This window comes from Pholis gunnellus (genome assembly GCF_910591455.1).
Source record: "Pholis gunnellus genome assembly, chromosome: 22".
NCBI lineage: Eukaryota > Metazoa > Chordata > Actinopteri > Perciformes > Pholidae > Pholis > Pholis gunnellus.
This window is the reverse complement of record NC_136549.1, coordinates 18,196,107-18,218,521: the sequence shown is the minus strand read 5'-3', so window position 1 is coordinate 18,218,521 and position 22,415 is coordinate 18,196,107. Positions and strand designations below refer to the sequence as shown.

Sequence of the window (22,415 nt, the reverse complement as noted above, 5' to 3'; positions counted from 1 at the left end):
TCCCTAGGGGGGGGGGCAACCATCCATAGGGGGGGGGCAACCATCCATAGGGGGGGGGGGCAACCATCCATAGGGGGGCCAACCATCCATAGGGGGGCCAACCATCCATAGGGGGGGGGGCAACCATCCATAGGGGGGGGGGGCAACCATCCATAGGGGGGGGCAACCATCCATAGGGGGGCCAACCATCCATAGGGGGGGGCAACCATCCATAGGGGGGGGGGCAACCATCCATAGGGGGGGGGGCAACCATCCATAGGGGGGCAACCATCCATAGGGGGGCCAACCATCCATAGGGGGGGCAACCATCCATAGGGGGGGGGCAACCATCCATAGGGGGGGGGGCAACCATCCATAGGGGGGGGGGCAACCATCCATAGGGGGGCCAACCATCCATAGGGGGGGGCAACCATCCATAGGGGGGCAACCATCCGTACGGGGGCCATCCATCTGTAGGGGTGCAACTGTCCATAGGATGCCAACCATCCATAGGGGTGTGACAACCATCCATAGGGGCGCCATCCATCCACAGGGGGGCATCTATCCATAGGGGGGGGCATCCATCCATAGGGGCACCAATCATTTGATTTTCTTGTCTTGGGACTTGCCTTTCTAGGATTTGACTGGAGACTCTCTTGTCTTAATGTGGAACCAGACTAAGAACTTGCACCTGCACAGGAATTTAATGTCAAGTTTTGAGACTAAACTTTGAATTTTCCTGTCTTCACATGTGAGTCTTGACTTGGGAATTGTAAACCGTGACTTGGTCCCACCTCTGCTCCTCGCCATTCTATCATTTACTTACATTCTTGTCCTCCATAGTTGAAGTTCACCTTCTACCCACGCTGCAGTGCTGCCGATCGAGTCGATTGCAAGGCAGCACTTCAAAGTGTCGACAAAGATCTTTAAATGACAGGATGTAGATGTTTTGAACTACTCTGGTGGTGATAAGCTGCTACCAGAGCTCTCCATCTTGTCTTTGACCATCTTTGATGTCTTTCTCTAATTGCCTGCTCTTTCTGGTTCCGTCTTTCCTTTATCGTCATGTTTTTGTCTGTTTGCCGTCACTTCTTTCTCTCTCGAACTTGCACAATGAACTTGATCAAATTCTCTGTTCATTTGATGGTTTTGATGCTTGCCTGCCAATCAGTGTTTCTCTTTATTTCTATCTATTATTTTATCGGTCTTTTTTTGTTTTTCTTTGCTCCACGCTCGCCTTTCTTCCCGACACGTTCTGACTTTATTATTCTGATTATTTTATGGTTTTATTTTCTCTTACCACCCCCCTCTCTCCATGCCCCCCTACACTCCTACCTTTTGTCTTTTTCCCAGAACTGCACTGGTCCTTCTGAGCCCCCTGTCCTCTCCATCCCCTTCATAGGAATGATTGTTATAGTGGCCTTGATTTGGTGCTGGTGGGAGGAGCTGGCGTCCTAGAGAGGACCAGGTATGGCCACGCCCTTCTTTCCCTACCAGACACACTGAGAGTGGCTGAATCAGGGGGTCACATCCAGGCTAACGGTCACCGCAGATCAACGTTAGCGGTTAGAGGGCTCCGTATGCTTCAAACAAAGTAGATGTGCTCCAACCAAGTCTGAAATCAAAGTGGCTAAACGGCAAAAACAGGGTCCACAAAACTACACGAACACAGAGGCTTTGAGCTGTGCAAGATCTTTTTCACATGTTATTGCGTTCCTGAGCGCGTCTGAAGAATCTCACGGCAACATGAGTTCAAACTGCTGTCTCAGCATTGCAACTAGGGGGCGCTAAGCACGACACGACGAGATGAAGCTGACACCTACCGAATGTGTGTGAACGAGGCCCAGAAGGCTTAACAGTCTGTACGAGTGATGATGTTCTATTGAAGCTCATTGATCCCAGACAACACATTTAAAGATTACAATAAAAATCTCTATCAAAGTGTCTCAAACTCAATCCAGTATCATGTGTTTATTTATTGAACATGTCTTATTCAAAGGCATCATTTCAACATTTCTTTACTTACTTTGTCAAAATGATGATAGTTCATTAATTGAAGCTCAGTTAGTTCTGATTCACTATTATTATTGTCTTTGTTCTTTTACATTTACTAATTCATAACATATGATAATGTTTCATTTAGTTCTTCTGAATTTGTCATCATTATTTTTAGGAATTTAAAAATAATCACGCGTCAAGATTTCATCCTCAAATGCTTCAACTTCATGAAAGTTGTGGGAAAATGTGAAAATGTTGATTTTATCCACATTTCTGTCTCTAATCTTTGTTGTGAATCCCGTTTGGGAGTCCAGGAGTCTCGTCTTCATCTCACGGTACTTCCTGTCTTCCTCAGCGCGGCGACGCCGAAGGCTGGAACCTGGCGGTGGCAGCGGTTGCCGTGGCAGCCATTGTAGTTCTGGTCGTCCCCAGCTTCACCAGGGCCTGAGGACTACACAGGAAGTGACCTCACTGGGAGCTCTGGGATTGTGGGATCGCCGTCACCCATCCAGCGCCGCCCTCATACATGTTGCCTGTTTCCACCTGAAGGCCGCAGACGTCCGTGAGTTCTGGAGGGAGAAGCAATATTTAAGAAGTCTTCCATAAAGACGGCTGAGAGGTTTTCAAACATCCATCGTCATGAACCAAGAGACTAACTGGAAGTTGTCATTTTGTGGATCATTCTGGTTTTCAGATGGATTGTGGTTCTGTTTGCTGCTGCCAGAGGATCCGCTCATATTTATGATTTCATTCTATAAAATAACCATTGAATTTTATTAGTTGATACGTTTTGCATGTCAGATTTGAACGTTCAGAGTTAAGAGCAACTTAATTTGTCAAATAAATGTCGTGGATGTAGCAAGTAAGGTACAAGTACCTCCAGATTGTACTTCCGTACCGTACCTTTGTAAATGTACTCATTAGATTACAGTAAATGTGGTTCAGTGTTTGCTTCACTCTACAGGAGTCGTTGGGTTTAATGTTGATGTCAAAGACTTCAGTGAAGAAGAAGAAGTCGTCGGCACCACCAGCTGCTGCAGTCTCTGTACGTACCAATGAGAGCAGACTTCTGGCTGTTTGACAATCATTACTTTACTGACGGGAATCCTTTAGAGCTGCAACTAATCACTTTTATTTATATTATTTAACAAATAATCGATTCATCATTTGGTCCAAAACCCAAAAGGTGCATTTATAAAGATCTTATACAGACAAAAGTAGCAAATGTTTTGTATTTCAATTATCAGTCCAATAATTTATTCTTTTTGTTGATTGACGAATACTTTCAGCTCTAAGATTCTTTGCCTTATGTTTCCGTACTGGATTAATATCATATTTTGCACTGGCTGAGATATCGGTAGCAGATAAAAAGAGATTGTTTCGTGTTTTAACACATTGACTGTGCTTCAGTCCTACTTCCTGCTGTATGTTATTTACTATGTGTTTGACAAAAATAGACCAATCAATGTGGATTATTTAACAGATGTATTTTGTAGCATGAGAAAAACAGCAATTTAAGGAAATATTCAGCTTTGTTTGACCTACTTATACCTTTACAAATCAATTTAAAATGTCTGTATTTGTATTTTTACAGCATCAAACAGGTAGTATGTTCATCTACAGCTGTAACACATTTAAATCTGAAGAAAGGTTTTAAGAGAAGAATCATTCTGATGACAGATTATGTGACGACTGATTTCACTGTGCCAGTTTTAAACTCAGATTGTTCCAGAGCTGCTTTTAATTTTAGAGAGATATTTTTGCACAGAAGATGAGGCAGTTGATTTAAGGATTATACATAATGAATAGAAGAGGACTGAGGATAGAGGCTTGCAGATAACATTTACAAACCTTAAAATGAGACAATCTGAGCTAAAACGTTGCTGCACAAGTTGTCCTAGAGAAGGTAGCAAGACTGGATGTTGACGTTAATTAATTCATTATTGATTAATAAGGTGGCTTCTTCTTCAAGTGTACAAGAAGACAGTGAAGTGACTGATTATTTATGTATTATATTTGTAAATAGTGAATAGAAGAGGACCAAGAATACTGCCCTGTGGGACACCTTTATTTTTGCTTTCTTTGCTTGGAACCATAAAATAACTGCTGCTTGAGTTCTAACTGAAAGATGGACCTAAAGATAATAAATAGACCATAAATAGCCCAAATAAATGTAGTTCTTACTCTGTAGAAAATACTTCCTGTCTGAAAGGGGCTGTGATGCAGCGTTGATCAGATCACAAACTCCAGAGAAACCAATCTGCCTACGTTTCATTTTGCCCTCTTCTTTTGCACATAGACGTGGTTCAGTTTTTAAATGGATCCTGACTCATAATTCTTGTTTACATTTAAGTGGTGACCAAATAATCATAGAAAATATAATCAGACGTTGGAATGACTGTGAAAACATAAACTGTCTTGATATGTGATGATGCATGTGACCAAATATTAACAGCTTTATAATAAAAGATATTCCCATTCAAACACAAGCACCAGTGATATGACACTCTTGACAATTTAAATATATAACAAAATAATGGCCGAAATATCTGAAACATTGTGCTGAATTATAAAAGACTGAACTGTGATGAATAGTGACAGACGAAGTGGCATTAACTTGACAAAGCAGGTCTTTAATTATTTGTAAAAATTTAAAATACAATTAAAAAAATGTATTAAGCATTTGAGGAACAATTGTTAATCAAACTTTTGCTTTTAAAAACAAAATCTTCCTGAAGCTGCATGCTAACGGCACTTTGTACTTATGTGGCTTTCTATTTTATTACTACTCACTAATAGTTTGTACTGTACATAGAATAGTTCAGTTTGATTCTTAGTCACTTCAAAGAAATTCTTTTTTCATACAGCTGTTCAGAATGTAGTTCAGAGGTTTTGTTAAATGTTTGCCAAATAGTAGCAGTAGAAATAGATACTGGGGATGGACTGATTATTGGTTATTAGTCAGCTCATACTTGACTTAGAGTGAAACTGGGCACACTTTTTTACGTTTCTTTTGATAATGACGGTTCCTGAAATACATATTAATCTGAATTATTATTATCTTTTGTGTTATTTTTACGCTGGTGGAGGTGTGCGCGGCGCGTGCGGATCGAGGAGGAGCTCCGCCTTGCGCGATACAACGGATATTTGTAAATTGTCCGACTTTTACATTTTTACTTAAAGCGGGGCTTTCAAACAGTCCGTCTCGGCGTTAAATGGGTCGACGAGGAACGTAATCTGTGGCCGCACATGCGCGTTTGACGAAAATACCGTATTTAACTCAAGCGAAGCGAACACGAACATTAAAAAAACACAAATACAAACTTCGATATGAACGTAAGAGCCGCATGAAACCGGGCAAAGAGCCGCATGCGGCTCGCGAGCCGCGGGTTGGCCACCCCTGTGATAAACGTTAGCTAGCCTAGTAGTATTCTGATAAACGTTAGCTAGCTTAGTGGTGTTCTGACAAACGTAAACTAGTTTAGTGGTAATCGGACAAACGTAAACTACTTTAGTGGTAATCTGACAAACGTAAACTAGTTTATTGGTGTTCTGACAAACGTAAACTAGTTTATTGGTATTCTGACAAACGTAAACTAGTTTATTGGTATTCTGACAAACGTAAACTAGTTTCTGACAAACGTAAACTAGTTTATTAGTGTTCTGACAAACGTAAACTAGTTTATTGGTATTCTGACAAACGTAAACTAGTTTAGTGGTAATCTGACAAACGTAAACTACTTTAGTGGTAATCTGACAAACGTAAACTAGTTTATTGGTGTTCTGACAAACGTAAACTAGTTTATTGGTATTCTGACAAACGTAAACTAGTTTATTGGTATTCTGACAAACGTAAACTAGTTTCTGACAAACGTAAACTAGTTTATTAGTGTTCTGACAAACGTAAACTAGTTTATTGGTATTCTGACAAACGTAAACTAGTTTCTGACAAACGTAAACTAGTTTATTGGTGTTCTGACAAACGTAAACTAGTTTATTAGTGGTAATCTGACAAACGTAAACTAGTTTATTGGTGTTCTGACAAACGTAAACTAGTTTAGTGGTAATCGGTCAAACGTAAACTAGTTTATTGGTGTTCTGAAAAACGTAAACTAGTTTAGTGGTAATCGGTCAAACGTAAACTAGTTTATTGGTGTTTCGACAAACGTAAACTAGCTTATTGGTGTTCTGATAAATGTAAACTAGTTTATTGGTGTTTCGACAAACGTAAACTAGTTTAGTGGTAATCTGACAAACGTAAACTACTTTAGTGGTAATCTGACAAACGTAAACTAGTTTATTGGTGTTCTGACAAACGTAAACTAGTTTATTGGTATTCTGACAAACGTAAACTAGTTTCTGACAAACGTAAACTAGTTTATTAGTGTTCTGACAAACGTAAACTAGTTTATTGGTATTCTGACAAACGTAAACTAGTTTCTGACAAACGTAAACTAGTTTATTGGTGTTCTGACAAACGTAAACTAGTTTATTAGTGGTAATCTGACAAACGTAAACTAGTTTATTGGTGTTCTGACAAACGTAAACTAGTTTAGTGGTAATCGGTCAAACGTAAACTAGTTTATTGGTGTTCTGAAAAACGTAAACTAGTTTAGTGGTAATCGGTCAAACGTAAACTAGTTTATTGGTGTTTCGACAAACGTAAACTAGCTTATTGGTGTTCTGATAAATGTAAACTAGTTTATTGGTGTTTCGACAAACGTACACTAGTTTATTGGTTTTCTGATAAACGTAAACTAGTTTATTGGTGTTCTGACAAACGTAAACTAGTTTAGTGGTAATCGGTCAAACGTAAACTAGTTTATTGGTGTTTCGACAAACGTAAGCTAGCTTATTGGTGTTCTGATAAACGTAAACTAGCTTATTGGTTTTCTGATAAACGTAAACTAGCTTATTGGTGTTCTGATAAACGTAAACTAGTTTATTGGTGTTCTGATAAACGTAAACTAGTTTATTGGTGTTCTGATAAACGTAAACTAGCTTATTGGTGTTCTGATAAACGTAAACTAGCTTATTGGTGTTCTGATAAATGTAAACTAGCTTATTAGTGTTCTGATAAACGTAAACTAGCTTATTGGTGTTCTGATAAACGTAAACTAGCTTATTGGTGTTTCAACAAATGTAAACTAGCTTATTGGTGTTCTGACAAACGTAAACTAGCTTATTGGTTTTCTGATAAACGTAAACTAGTTTATTGGTGTTCTGACAAACGTAAACTAGCTTATTGGTGTTCTGACAAACGTAAACTAGCTTATTGGTGTTTCAACAAATGTAAACTAGCTTATTGGTGTTCTGATAAACGTAAACTAGTTTATTGGTGTTCTGACAAACGTAAACTAGCTTATTGGTGTTCTGACAAAAGTAAACTAGGTTATTGGTGTTCTGATAAACGTAAACTAGCTTATTGGTGTTTCAACAAATGTAAACTAGCTTATTGGTGTTCTGAGAAACGTAAACTAGCTTATTGGTGTTTCAACAAACGTAAACTAGTTTATTGGTGTTCTGAGAAACGTAAACTAGCTTATTGGTGTTCGGACAAACGTAAACTAGCTTATTGGTGTTCTGACAAACGTAAACTAGCTTATTGGTGTTCTGATAAACGTAAACTAGCTTATTGGTGTTTCAACAAATGTAAACTAGCTTATTGGTGTTCTGATAAACGTAAACTAGTTTATTGGTGTTCTGATAAATGTAAACTAGTTTATTGGTGTTCTGACAAACGTAAACTAGCTTATTGGTGTTCTGACAAACGTAAACTAGCTTATTGGTGTTCTGACAAACGTAAACTAGCTTATTGGTGTTCTGACAAACGTAAACTAGCTTATTGGTGTTCTGACAAACGTAAACTAGCTTATTAGTGTTCTGACAAACGTAAACTAGCTTATTGGTGTTCTGATAAACGTAAACTAGCTTATTAGTGTTCTGACAAACGTAAACTAGTTTATTGGTGTTCTGATAAACGTAAACTAGCTTATTGGTGTTCTGACAAACGTAAACTAGCTTATTGGTGTTCTGACAAACGTAAACTAGCTTATTGGTGTTCTGATAAACGTAAACTAGCTTATTGGTGTTCTGATAAACGTAAACTAGCTTATTAGTGTTCTGATAAACGTAAACTAGCTTATTGGTGTTCTGATAAACGTAAACTAGCTTATTGGTGTTCTGACAAACGTAAACTAGCTTATTAGTGTTCTGACAAACGTAAACTAGCTTATTGGTGTTCTGATAAACGTAAACTAGCTTATTAGTGTTCTGACAAACGTAAACTAGTTTATTGGTGTTCTGATAAACGTAAACTAGCTTATTGGTGTTCTGATAAACGTAAACTAGCTTATTGGTGTTCTGACAAACGTAAACTAGCTTATTGGTGTTCTGACAAACGTAAACTAGTTTATTGGTGTTCTGACAAACGTAAACTAGCTTATTGGTGTTCTGACAAACGTAAACTAGCTTATTGGTGTTCTGATAAACGTAAACTAGCTTATTGGTGTTCTGATAAACGTAAACTAGCTTATTGGTGTTCTGATAAACGTAAACTAGCTTATTGGTGTTTCAACAAATGTAAACTAGTTTATTGGTGTTCTGACAAACGTAAACTAGCTTATTGGTGTTCTGACAAACGTAAACTAGCTTATTGGTGTTCTGATAAACGTAAACTAGCTTATTGGTGTTCTGATAAACGTAAACTAGCTTATTGGTGTTCTGACAAACGTAAACTAGCTTATTGGTGTTCTGACAAACGTAAACTAGCTTATTAGTGTTCTGATAAACGTAAACTAGCTTATTGGTGTTCTGACAAACGTAAACTAGCTTATTAGTGTTCTGATAAACGTAAACTAGCTTATTGGTGTTCTGATAAACGTAAACTAGCTTATTGGTGTTCTGATAAACGTAAACTAGCTTATTGGTGTTCTGACAAACGTAAACTAGCTTATTGGTGTTCTGACAAACGTAAACTAGCTTATTGGTGTTCTGACAAACGTAAACTAGTTTATTGGTGTTCTGATAAACGTAAACTAGCTTATTGGTGTTCTGATAAACGTAAAGTAGTTTATTAGTGTTCTGACAAACGTAAACTAGTTTATTGGTCTTCTGACAAACGTAAACTAGTTTATTGGTGTTCTGACAAACGTAAACTAGTTTATTGGTGTTCTGATAAACGTAAACTAGCTTATTGGTGTTCTGATAAACGTAAACTAGCTTATTAGTGTTCTGATAAACGTAAACTAGCTTATTGGTGTTCTGACAAATGTAAACTAGTTTATAGTGTTCTGAAACGCGTTAGCTAGCTTAGTGGTATTCTAAAATACGTACGCAGTAGCCGGCAGTGTTGCATGTTAGATTTAGTATCAAATTTGCATGAAACTAGACGAGTAGATTCAGATGCTGTAGCAGCTGTAGAGTTAGACAACGCTTACTAGCTGACAGTGGTAGCATGAGCACTGTATCAAATTCTTCCATTGTTACTTTAGACTGTTTTATTACAAATTTTGTAGTTAAAAGTAAAGAAAGTCAGATTTTTTTACAACCTTTTGGTTGTTTCAGTTTCCTCTCTGTATCCAGTACAGAAATAGGACGTGTCTAGCTTAGCTTAGCACAAAGACTAGATACAGGGGAAACATGCTAGGCTAGCTCCAACAAAAGAGAAAAGAAAACACCTTTGAAAAACTCTTGATTCGCATGTAATATTTTGTCTTTGTTGGTAACTCTTGTACAGCTAACAAAATGTTATGTAACGTTAGCTTATTAACTTTGGCTAGTTTAGGTCGTGGTTGCTACAAACAGCGTATCCAACTTGAACTGCTAGCTTTGTGGTTAGCCACTGTTATCATTGCCATTTAAACAGTTCATGTTTTTTGGTTTGTAGCTACTGTTTGTGTGTTACATCAAAATGTGTTTAACTTAGCTCAGTATTAAAGGAAAAACAAATCATATTTAGCCTAGCTTAGCACAAACCAGGTGAGGAAATATAAATGTGAAAAGGAAACATGCATTGGAGCATGTCTACACTACATTGTAATTTAGCATCTCTGCACCTTGAGATTGAACTGAGTAACAGAGACTTTACAAACTCTTGAGATTACTGTTCTGCTTGATTGTGTAACGGCTGCATTTCTGTGTGTTGGCGCTGTGTTCTTCAGGTGTTTGTTTCAGGTGCGCTGTACGAACTCTGCTTTTAGTTATACGTCTAAACTTTGAGTCCAAATTAACCAGCATGTCGTAATCTGGCTGCTGTTCTGCTTCTGTTTTGATGATGGATTATTCTGTTTCTCTCTGTATTTATGTGTCTGATTCTGTAAAGAATATTTAACTGTATCAGTGATGTTTCTGCACAACATTAATGTTTGAATACGTTTTTATTCAATTGTGCTGATTTTGTCTAAAGGGCCTGTACATTTTGTAAATGACCTGACAAATAAAAAGTAGTTTTTCCTTGTCGTTAATGTCCACTGTAGTTTTATTTGAGATATCATTTGTTATGTTACGTTCTTTTACATTATGTTACATTATGTTACATTATGTTACATTGTGTTACATTGTGTTACGTTATGTTACATTATGTTACATTGTGTTACGTTCTGTTACGTTGTGTTACATTATGTTACATTGTGTTACGTTGTGTTACGTTCTGTTACGTTGTGTTACGTTCTGTTACATTGTGTTACATTGTGTTACATTGTGTTACATTGTGTTACGTTCTGTTACGTTGTGTTACGTTGTGTTACGTTCTGTTACATTGTGTTACATTATGTTACATTGTGTTACATTATGTTACGTTGTGTTACGTTGTGTTACGTTCTGTTACGTTGTGTTACGTTCTGTTACATTGTGTTACATTGTGTTACATTGTGTTACATTGTGTTACATTGTGTTACGTTCTGTTACGTTGTGTTACGTTCTGTTACGTTGTGTTACGTTGTGTTACATTATGTTACATTGTGTTATGTTCTGTTACGTTGTGTTACGTTCTGTTACATTGTGTTACATTGTGTTACATTGTGTTACGTTCTGTTACGTTGTGTTACGTTGTGTTACGTTCTGTTACGTTGTGTTACATTGTGTTACATTGTGTTACATTGTGTTACATTGTGTTACATTGTGTTACATTGTGTTACGTTCTGTTACATTGTGTTACGTTGTGTTACGTTCTGTTACATTGTGTTACATTGTGTTACATTATGTTACATTGTGTTACGTTCTGTTACGTTGTGTTACGTTCTGTTACATTGTGTTACATTGTGTCACTTCATAACTGACAGAGCTAATGTCAGGATCTCAGTACGTAGTTGGTCCTAATCTTATGAATACTGGTGTGATTATTATCAGACCGTGTGTTTGAACCCTCTGAGAGCATCAGGAGTCGCTCACAGCTTTAATTTGAGTTTGTTTCTATAATTACACATCAGAGCTGTTTTACTCTCATGATGACAGAAATGTGATCTCAGCCGAGATGAAGATGATGATGATGGAGATATTTTCAGTGTATAACTTGTATAGAAGCATCTGACCGTGGCTCCATCAGAGAGATGTAACGTAGATTATATTTCTGACTTTATATCTTTATAAAGTCTTAATAAACTCCAGTTAGACATCACTATGACATCATCAGGAGCACTGATGACAGACTGAACTGTAATTTCCGATATTATTAGCCGATAAAAATGATAATTCATGTTTTTATCATTCAGTTTAGAAAAACAGTGAAACGGTGTTTTTTCTGATCTGATTGGCGGCCGTCAGATGACGTCATGTTTTCTCTTAATACCAGTTTATGACAACCCCCCCCCCCCTCCTCTGTCTCTCCGGTTTGGATCCTCTAAAAATACCCGGAGGTGTCACCGGGGCTGTGGATCCCAGGGCCCTGCTGAGGTGGTGGGAGGTCCAGAGTGTTTATGTGTGTGTGTGTGTGTGTGTGTGTGTGTGTGTGTGTGTGTGTGTGTGGGGGGGGGGGGGGGGGGGGGGGGGGGGGGGGTCCGGTGGCCTGACCACGCCCCCTGGCCCTGCCGCCACCCAATGAGCCTTAGCCCCCGTATCTCCGTCGGATTAGAGGATGCCCGGCTCTCCTTGTATATGGCCATGGAGGGGGCATTCCTGGGAGTCCGGCAGAGTGACGCCGAGTTTATTAAACCTCTGGTCCGCTTCTCCTCGAGCCGCAGTCCCGACTCTCTGCAGGCCGCCGTCTGCGCGTCTTGACCCGGACTCAGGAGCGAGTGTGTCCGGAGGAGGAGCGCGTCTCTCCTGGTTCTCCTGGTTCTCCTGGTTCCTTCCGTCACTCATTATTCCTCCCGGAGGATTAACGGACTCTGGATCTGCTCTCGGACCGGAGCGCACGTTTCCACTCAAACTTTGGTGAAGTCTGAAACTCAGCAGGCTGTGCGCTCCTCTTCCTCCTCTTCTTCTTTTCTCTCTTTTCTCTCTTTTCTTCTCTTCCCACCCGGCTCAATAAGAAGGAGAGGTGGCGGCACCATGATGAGTAACAGCGGCTACTTGGAGCCGCAGCTGCCGCCGCAGTTCTACCAGAGCACCGCGGACCTCGGCGAGGAGGAGGAGGAGGAGATGCCGGCCACCGAGAAGGACCTGGCCGAGGACGCTCCGTGGAAGAAGATCCAGCAGAACACCTTCACCAGGTGGTGCAACGAGCACCTGAAGGTGCTCAGCAAGCGGATCAACGACCTGCAGAAGGACTTAAGCGACGGGCTGAAGCTCATCGGGCTGCTGGAGGTTCTGAGCCAGAAAAAGATGTTCAGGAAGTATCACTCCAGACCCAACTTCAGGCAGATGAAGCTGGAGAACGTGTCCGTGGCTCTGGAGTTCCTGGAGAGGGAACACATCCGACTGGTCTCCATCGGTGAGTGAGGCGCCACGCGCGCACCTGCTGCGTCTGGACACCTTTTTACGCACGTTTTTTATATTTAACGAGCTGCGCGTGAGAGCTGAGGTCAGGATACAGGGAGGAAGATGAGGAGGAAGGTTTATTATTGTCACGAGTTCACAGGAAGCACAAAGAAGTATACATGTGATCTGTTGAAAACCACGAAAACACCTTTATGACCCACTAATTATCCATTAATGATCCATTTATAAACCATGAATAATACATTAATAATCCTTCTTCAGCGTTAATAACTCTAACATCCCGAGTTCCATTAAAAACCTTAACTTCTACTTCTACCACGTAACACATCCACCTCTTAAGGTGTCATTTTATTTTATCCATGAAAAATAGATGATGATGATGATGATGATGATGATGATGATGATGATGATGATGAGGTGGATCCTTTCAGTCCGACTGAAGGAACCTCTAACTTTACTTTCTCATTCATTTAATATTAAACTACTTCAAAAGTAAGAAGCAGTCAGACTGGTCACCACGGGGCAGGAAGAAGAGAAGAGAGGAAGCAGGAAGTGTTTAAGGAAGCGGAAAGAGTTTTTTAGTAAACAGGAAGTATTTAAGGAAGCATAGAGGGTTTTTTCAGGAAAATGGGAAGTGTGTAAGGAAACAGGAAGTGTTTAAGGAAACAGGAAGTGTGTAAGGAAACAGGAAGTGTGTAAGGAAACAGGAAGTGTGTAAGGAAACAGGAAGTGTTTAAGGAAACAGGAAGTGTTTAAGGAAGTGAAAAGTGTGTTTAAGGAAACAGAAAGTGTCTGAGGAAACAGGAAGGTCAAGTGTTTTAGGAAGTGTGCTGGAAGTGAGTTTGAAACTGAACTCGCTTCCTCTGAGCTCTGATCTGGTTTCACCTCCACACACTTTGAATCATTTGAATTATTATTTTACTTTTACTTTGTACTCATTCGTTCCGTTAGTACTCAAAGTATTTTAGTACTAACGTGAAGTTCCTCTTTTTATTTTCTCAAACAGACAGAAGTGAAAGTCAAATGTCTTCAGGATCATATTACGTTATTTATTAATAAATGTGCTGAAAGTTTCTCTCAGATAAAGATTTCACTGAACTTCTGTTCATGGATTGAAATGAAAAGCTGGAAACATGAAGTATCTGATGTGAGTCTGAGACCACAGGAGGGTCTGTGAGGTCTGGGTGGGGGGGCGGTCTGATTGATGGCCGGACAGCTGAGCTCTGCTCTGCCTCCACTAACAGCTGCTGAAAATAGACTCAGAGAGGAAACCATGATCCCAGATCCACTTCAGTCCAGATCCTCTTTGATAGAAACACACAGAGAGAGAGACCTCCTAAGCTGGACTCACAGGTTCACATCAGAGACCACAAGGTTCCTGAGGACTCCACTCAGAACCGAGTCACAACCGGGTCAACGTGACTAATTCACAAAAGTCTTGACTTCACTTCACTTGAGTCTTTTAACTTGAAACTACTTGATACTTTCCACCAGACCCAGAAACTAAAAAGTATTTTATTTGTTCTTTTCATGAGTCGATTGACGTTAAAGGAACTTTAATATTTCATCAAATACTTGACTTGAGACTTGACTCAGGACTTGTAAATCTTGACTTTTTACTTGAAAAACAATGACAGGAGATTAAATCCAGGTGAGTCTGAGTGAGAGCTGTTGGTCTGTGTTCGTTCCTGAGCGGTTGAAGGTAGAATCGATCAGAGTCCTCAGATCAGAGTCCTCAGATCAGAGTCCTCCGATCAGAGTCCTCAGATCAGAGTCCTCCGATCAGAATCCTCCGATCAGAGTCCTCCGATCAGAATCCTCCGCTCAGAGTCCTCCGATCAGAATCCTCCGATCAGAATCCTCCGATCAGAATCCTCCGATCAGAATCCTCCGATCAGAGTCCTCCGATCAGAGTCCTCAGATCAGAGTCCTCCGATCAGAATCCTCCGATCAGAGTCCTCCGATCAGAATCCTCCGATCAGAGTCCTCCGATCAGAATCCTCCGATCAGAGTCCTCCGATCAGAGTCCTCCGATCAGAATCCTCCGATCAGAATCCTCCGATCAGAATCCTCCGATCAGAATCCTCCGATCAGAATCCTCCGATCAGAGTCCTCCGATCAGAATCCTCCGCTCAGAGTCCTCCGATCAGAATCCTCCGCTCAGAATCCTCCGATCAGAATCCTCCGCTCAGAGTCCTCCGATCAGAGTCCTCAGATCAGAATCCTCCGATCAGAGTCACGTGTCTGCAGTGAAATGTGTGTCAGGTCTTGAGGTTTCTCTGCTGTCAGACTCTCTCTCTGGTCTCTGGTGTCTCTCTCCCAGTCTGTAATGGTTTCCATGTGTTGTGGCAGTCAGCACACAGGAATGCCCCCCCCCCCCCCCCCCCCCCACACACACACACACACACTTTGTTTTACAGCCGAGTGTTTGGATCCTTTTTATTAAAGTTCCACCTCAACACTTATCAGATTAAAAACAGGTTTGTTGTTTAAAAGTAAAAGCATTAGTCGTCAGTGTTACATCATTGTAGTTCTGGACCTTTATTGTCTTTATTGTCTTTATTGTCTTTGTTACAGCCGTTCACAGTCTTATGAACCCATTTCATTGAGGGCTTTCTCCCGACATTAACTGATCCGTAGTGATCTACACCTGCTTCTGTTACAGTCTTCTTAAACACAGCCAGAGAATACGTTGCTGTCTTTTGTACGTTTGTTGTACTTTGGAGTGATCTCATGTTTAGTTTGTTACTAAAGCTGTCAGATAAAAGTAGAGCAGCCGAGAGTACAATACATTGGAAGTATATAGTAGCAGAACATGTGTACAAATACCTCAACGTTGTACTTGAGTACACATACTTGAGTACATGTACTTACTCTCCACCAATAATGATATTCACATTTCAGAAGCTGAAATTAGAGAATTTTTGGGTCCTTTTTGTTTTAAAAATGATAAAAAAATATCATAAAAATTGAAGCTCAACTGTATATTTCACATAAAATGAACTAAATCTCCCGCTCAGATGGTCGACGCGTCCTAACGTGACCGACCACCAAAACCACCAAACATCACCAGAACCTGAACCCTGACTGGAACCAGAACTATGTAGACCTCCAGTCTTTTCTGGTTTCTCTTCTTATCATGTGAAGCTGTTTTTCGACCAGGTAGTGAGACAGATGATGAGCTCGTGTTGGGTCTGAGGACATTAAACACGTCTTCTGTTGGTTCTGATTGGACAGACTGATGCACATGAACCAGGACAAGGTCCCAACTAAACCTCACAAAACTTTCAATCAACTACAAAAAAAAGAAAACAGCTGCGTGCAGACATTAGTGTGACAATAGAGAAATATTTATCTTCTGTTGTGAAGTAAATGTTGCACATTTTAAAGTCCACAGAATAATGAACATTTACGGCACAAAGGAAGTGCATCAACCTTTTGTTTTCCCCGCTAGATATCATAGCTATTATGGGCCATATACAGTATATATATATATATATATATATATATATATATATATATATATATATATATATGTGTATGTGTATGTGCCAGTAGAGGAAGAGGAGGACGGAGGACCAGTACACGTGTCCTGTGTTGTTGGTAGTTAAAAGGAAAGACATCCGGTCGTCTTTGCGACGTTGGCTTCAACAATCAGACCACCTGGACTCACTCTGACACTAATGAACAAAGAGCTTATTCTGCCTCTAAGTTGTCTTCACTCTTGTTTAACTCCAAACCACAGATCCTCTCTTTCTATCTGGTGTTCCTGTGATGTTTCCTCTGAGCAGTAAAGCAGCGTATCGTCTGCATACGAGTTTATTCTGCTGGATTTATACTGAAGTCTGGTTGGTTTTTAGTTTTAGATGTGAGTTTATCAACGTCATTAGTGCATAACGACATGTGGCGTCACTGTGAGGTCACTGTGACGTCACTGTGAGGTCACTGTGAGGTCATCGGGTCAGACCGTCTTCTCTAAAATCCTGTTTTTTTTCATGAGTTCTGCTAAAGCAGCTGAGTGTCACACTGCTGAATGAACAACAAAGCTTCTTGTTACTGATGAATGCCGTCTGTGTGTGGGAGTCAAAGGGGGAGGAGGGGTGAGAAAGTGGGTCTGAGAGTGTGGGTGTGTGTGTGTGTGTGTGTGTGTGTGTGTGTGTGTGTGTGTGTGTGTGTGTGTGTGTGTGTGTGTGTGTGTGTGTGTGTGTGTGTGTGTGTGTGTGTGTCAGCTGTCGTCACAGTTGGTCTGCAGCATTTCAACCAACAGCTGGAGGCTCAACAGCTCCGACACACAAACTAAACTATGAACCACGTTGAACTTCTACTACATTATTCTACACTATACTACCTTATACTACACTATACTATATTTATCTGACAGTTAAAGATCAATACAACTAAATATCATCAGCTAATCAATGATGATGTATAATTATAGATTATATAAAGCTATTAAAATGAGTTTCACCTTTAAAGGGTTCAACACAGTCACATGTAATAATATACAACTTTTACTTTTTGATACTTTAACTTGTAACAGAGTATTTCTACACTATGATGATACTTTTAAGTGGTGTGTGTGTGTGTGTGTGTGTGTGTGTGTGTTACTGTCACTCTCTTGAGGAAGTTGACCCTCCAGCTGTTGGCTGGAAACGCTCACTTCAGGTCTTTATAGGCCACAGGTGTGTGTATGTGTGTGTGTGTATCTTTAAATAGTCTTTGTGAAGTCGAACTCTGTCGGGATTCGTCAGGATAAACAACATCACACACATACGTCTGCTGTCCACCTGCTGTGTGTGTGTGGTGGAGAGGTGTGTATATATATATATATGTATATATATACATATACAATGTATATGTATACATCACTTCCTGTCTCTGCAGCCTCACAAAGACGTTCTGTCTAAATGTCACATGATATAGTTTCTATCAGGACTCTTTGTTTGTTAGTTTGGTAACAATGATGAAGAGAGGTGTGTGTTGTTGGTGTTGTTGGTGGTGTTGTTGGTGGTGTTGTTGTTGTTGGTGTTGGTGTTGTTGTTGTTGGTAGTGTCGTTGTTGTTGGTGGTGTTGTTGTTGTTGGTGGTGTTGTTGTTGTTGGTGTTGGTGTTGTTGGTGTTGGTGGTGTTGTTGTTGGTGGTGTCGTTGTTGTTGGTGGTGTTGTTGTTGTTGTTGTTGTTGTTGTTGGTGTTGGTGTTGTTGGTGTTGTTGTTGTTGGTGGTGTTGTTGTTGTTGGTGTTGGTGTTGTTGGTGTTGGTGGTGTTGTTGTTGTTGGTGTTGGTGTTGTTGGTGTTGGTGTTGGTGTTGGTGGTGTTGTTGTTGTTGGTGGTGTTGTTGTTGTTGGTGTTGGTGTTGTTGGTATTGGTGGTGTTGTTGTTGTTGGTGTTGGTGTTGTTGGTGTTGGTGTTGTTGTTGTTGGTGGTGTTGTTGGTAGTGTCGTTGTTGTTGGTGGTGTTGTTGTTGTTGTTGTTGGTGGTGTTGTTGTTGTTGGTGTTGGTGTTGTTGGTGTTGGTGTTGTTGTTGTTGGTGGTGTTGTTGTTGTTGGTGTTGGTGTTGTTGTTGTTGGTAGTGTCGTTGTTGTTGTTGGTGGTGTTGTTGTTGTTGGTGTTGGTGTTGGTGTTGTTGGTGTTGGTGTTGTTGTTGTTGGTGGTGTTGTTGTTGTTGGTGTTGGTGTTGTTGTTGTTGGTAGTGTCGTTGTTGTTGTTGGTGTTGTTGCAGTACGGTGTCTCTGCTGGGACAAAATGACACATAAGTAGTTTATACACAGTTTCTAAGTAGTACTCATGCAGATTAATATATATATACATTATGTATTTGTATTATTATTATTGATGCATCAGTGAGTTGATCTCCTAAATGTTGCAGCTAATAAAGGAGCTCATTATAGTGACTTTATATACTGCTGCTAGTTTAATAATAAAACATCATTATTATTAGTTTTATTAGATTAACTAAAGCTGTCAGATAAATACAGAGCAGTAAAAAGTACACCATTAATCTCTGAGATGTAGAAGAAGAAGAAAGTATCAGAAGAAAGAAGTACTTGATTAAACTTCAGATCACCTCGTGACTCCAGTCTGATGAAAACATCTCGTGTTTTCGCCTGAAGGACGAAAAGTAAATCTGATGAAGCAGAAAAGAAAAGAAACAGCAGCTCCTGTTTCCTGGGGAAAGATTACAGCGTCGCTCCGATCACACCGCTTCCTCTGTGAACAACACGAGGCAGACTAATCTCTGGACACTCTGCTTCCTGAGGGGAAAATATGATGTCACACACACACACACACACACACACACACACACACACACACACACACACACACACACACACACGTTAGCATTGTGTCGGCAGTTCAGGTGAAGGTGCTGAAAGTAGTTGCAGTACAGAGTTTAAATGTTGGTTCATCTTGGTTTTTGTTGACACCAGAAGTGACATCAGAGGGCGGAGCTAAGAACAACCAAACACTGAATAAAACATTTTTAAGACCAAAATGCTACAAATAACTTCCATGAAGTGAAAACACACTAAAGAGTTAAAGTTGTAAAATGAAAACATGGACAACGTCTCTGGTAGAGACCTGTCAATCACCGTGTAGCCCCGCCCCTAAAGCATCCCCTGCTTTATGGTCTGTTTGACTCTAAATGGACCATCATGTACTAAATGAACATCATGCTGTATTGAAGAAGACTTGAAACTAGAGATTGAGACCATAAACTCATGTTTACAATGTTTACTGAGGTAATAAATCAAGAGAGAAGTAGAGTCATTTTCTCATAGACTTCTATACAACCAGAGGAGTCGCCCCCTGGTGGACACTAGAGAGAATGCAGCTTTAACACATGAAGCTTTGGCTTCACTTAAAGAACGACTGCTTCAAACATAAAAACTGGATGAACGTGAGGCTCTCATTGGTCCGTTCAGAGATGTCCAGCAGAGGAAACGTGTGTGTGTGTGTGTGTGTGTGTGTGTGTTCTGTATAAATCTGTTAAACAGAAAGAAAGAGTCATCAGACCAAGAGTTGGTTTTCATTTCAGGAACAGCTCAGAGTTCCCCTCAGATTCCTGTGAGTGTGTGTGCGTGTGTGTGTGTGTGTGTGTGTGTGTGTGTGTGTGTGTGTGTGTGTGTGTGTGTGTGTGTGTGAGAGAGTATGTGTGTGTGTGCATGTGTTTCCTATTTAAAGTGACCTCATTGCTTCAGACGGGGGCTGGATGACATCATCCTGAGCAGACCTCTCTGCTGTTGATGGATGAAACTTTCACATTAAAATCAGCTGAAAGATAAACGTGAAGCCATGAGCTTTTATTTTGGCGAGCAGGAAACCGGGTCGAAGGAAAAACCTTTTAAACCACCAAACGGTGAACTTTACCGGCTTCTTATTGGCCGGCAGATAAAACAGCTGGTAACCATGTTACTGGTTAAACTAACTAAACCCCCCCCCCCCCCCCGTCTCCCAGACTCTAAAGCCATCGTGGACGGGAACCTGAAGCTGATCCTGGGTCTGATCTGGACCCTGATCCTGCACTACTCCATCTCCATGCCCATGTGGGAGGACGAGGACGACGAGGACGCCAAGAAGCTGACCCCCAAACAGCGCCTGCTGGGCTGGATCCAGAACAAGGTGCCCCAGCTCCCCATCACCAACTTCCACCGGGACTGGAGGGACGGCAAGGCGCTGGGAGCCCTGGTGGACAACTGTGCCCCTGGTAGGTCCAGGACCAGGACCCAGTAGTCAATCATTAGTCAGAATAGAAGACACAATACTCATTCATTACTCAGAGAATACTGGACTCAAGAACCTCTGTGCTGCCTTCAGGTCTGTGTCCAGACTGGGAGAACTGGGACCCCAGTCAGCCGGTGGAGAACGCCAGAGAGGCCATGCAGCAGGCGGACGACTGGCTCGGAGTTCCTCAGGTAACGTTCTGCTGTTCCTGGGTTCGGGTTTATGAAGCCACGCCCACAAATACTAGAAGAGACCAATCACAGAGAATATTCAGGAACATTTAACATAAAAATATTCTGATTTAAATCATTTAAGAGAGAAAATGTATTGAGCCCGGAGTCTCAAAGATGATTTATTCACATGTTTCATATATTTGTGTCTTTATTTCTCGTGTAGTTTGTTTCATTCTTTCTTTTTAAGCAAATGTACAAAATGAATTCGAACCTTTAAACTACTTGAATGTTTTAATTGTATAAAACACTTGAATGTGCCTCTGAAACCGTACATTAATGTGTTGTGCCGTGTTGTGCCGTGTTGTGTCGTGCCGTGTTGTGTCGTGCCGTGCCGTGTTGTGTTGTGCCGTGTTGTGTTGTGCCGTGCTGTGTTGTGCCGTGTTGTGTCGTGCCGTGCCGTGCCGTGTCGTGCCGTGTTGTGCCGTGCCGTGCCGTGTTGTGTCGTGCCGTGCCGTGTCGTGCCTTGCCGTGTCGTGCCTTGCCGTGTTGTGTCGTGCCGTGTTGTGTTGTGCCGTGCCGTGCCGTGTCGTGCCTTGCCGTGTCGTGCCTTGCCGTGTTGTGTCGTGCCGTGTTGTGTCGTGCCGTGCCGTGCCGTGTCGTGCCGTGTTGTGCCGTGCCGTGCCGTGTCGTGCCTTGCCGTGTTGTGTCGTGCCGTGTTGTGTCGTGCCGTGTTGTGTTGTGCCGTGCCGTGCCGTGCCGTGTCGTGCCGTGTTGTGCCGTGTCGTGCCGTGTTGTGTTGTGCCGTTTCAGAGGAAACACAAACCAGGTTCTCTGTTAAAGAACCACGACCACGTTTCATCAGTTTCATATCTGAACCAATCACAAGACAACAGACATTATTGTTTCATTTATTTATTACTTCTTCAGACGATATATGATTCATATATATTCATGTCAATAAACTAAGAGAAGGAATATCTCATCTGCTGATTCCTGGAGTCAAAATAATACAAAATACGGGAATGAAATGATGAAATAAACTGATTATGTTTCATAATTAAAGTGGAAACTATTGGCTCCAAAGCTTCTCCTCATGAATAAACCGTTCATGTTCTCAGGGCTCCGTCCTCTTCTGTTCATCATCTCCATGATGATGATGAGATGATGAAGAACAAAGTCTTCTTGATGCTTTTACTGCAGCGGGCTTTTAAAAAGCTCTTCCTGTTAAAGAACCTGTTTCCATCGGTTTCTTATCTGTGAACGTCTCTGATCTCCTCCTCGCTGGTCTCCAGGTGATCGCTCCGGAGGAGATCGTGGATCCCAACGTGGACGAGCACTCGGTGATGACCTACCTGTCCCAGTTCCCCAAGTCCAAACTCAAGCCCGGGGCCCCCTTAAGGGCCAAGACGCTGCACCCGAAGAGGGCCAAGGCCTACGGACCAGGTGAGGAGACCACTGAGCACCAGAGTCCCTCCAGAAACCAGTTTAAGACTTTCACCATCTTCAAATGAAAACCAGCAGCTTCTGATTTATTAAAGAACATGAATCCACCGACAGGAAGTGTCTGATCTTTGGGATTCATTTCTGAATTCAACTTCTTTTCACACGAACAATTAATGAGTTGATTCACAGAAAAGATTCAAATAACTGATTGATCGTTTCAGGT

At 41.1% G+C, this 22,415-nt stretch overlaps 1 protein-coding gene across 4 annotated transcripts in view; it reads left to right on the top strand.

The window, feature by feature from the left end:
- The first annotated feature begins 12,121 nt into the window (after positions 1-12,121).
- The window catches only part of LOC306713937 (filamin-C-like), a 38,135-nt gene continuing 27,841 nt past the window's right edge, over positions 12,122-22,415 (top strand). For all 4 annotated transcript variants that reach the window (XM_079183791.1, XM_079183790.1, XM_079183789.1 and 1 more), the window contains exons 1-4: positions 12,122-12,847; positions 20,311-20,559; positions 20,670-20,767; positions 22,042-22,192. In XM_079183791.1, coding sequence (XP_079039917.1) covers positions 12,466-12,847; positions 20,311-20,559; positions 20,670-20,767; positions 22,042-22,192 — 880 coding nt within the window. In that variant the 5' untranslated portion in view covers positions 12,122-12,465. The remainder of the gene's footprint in view (positions 12,848-20,310; positions 20,560-20,669; positions 20,768-22,041; positions 22,193-22,415) is intronic.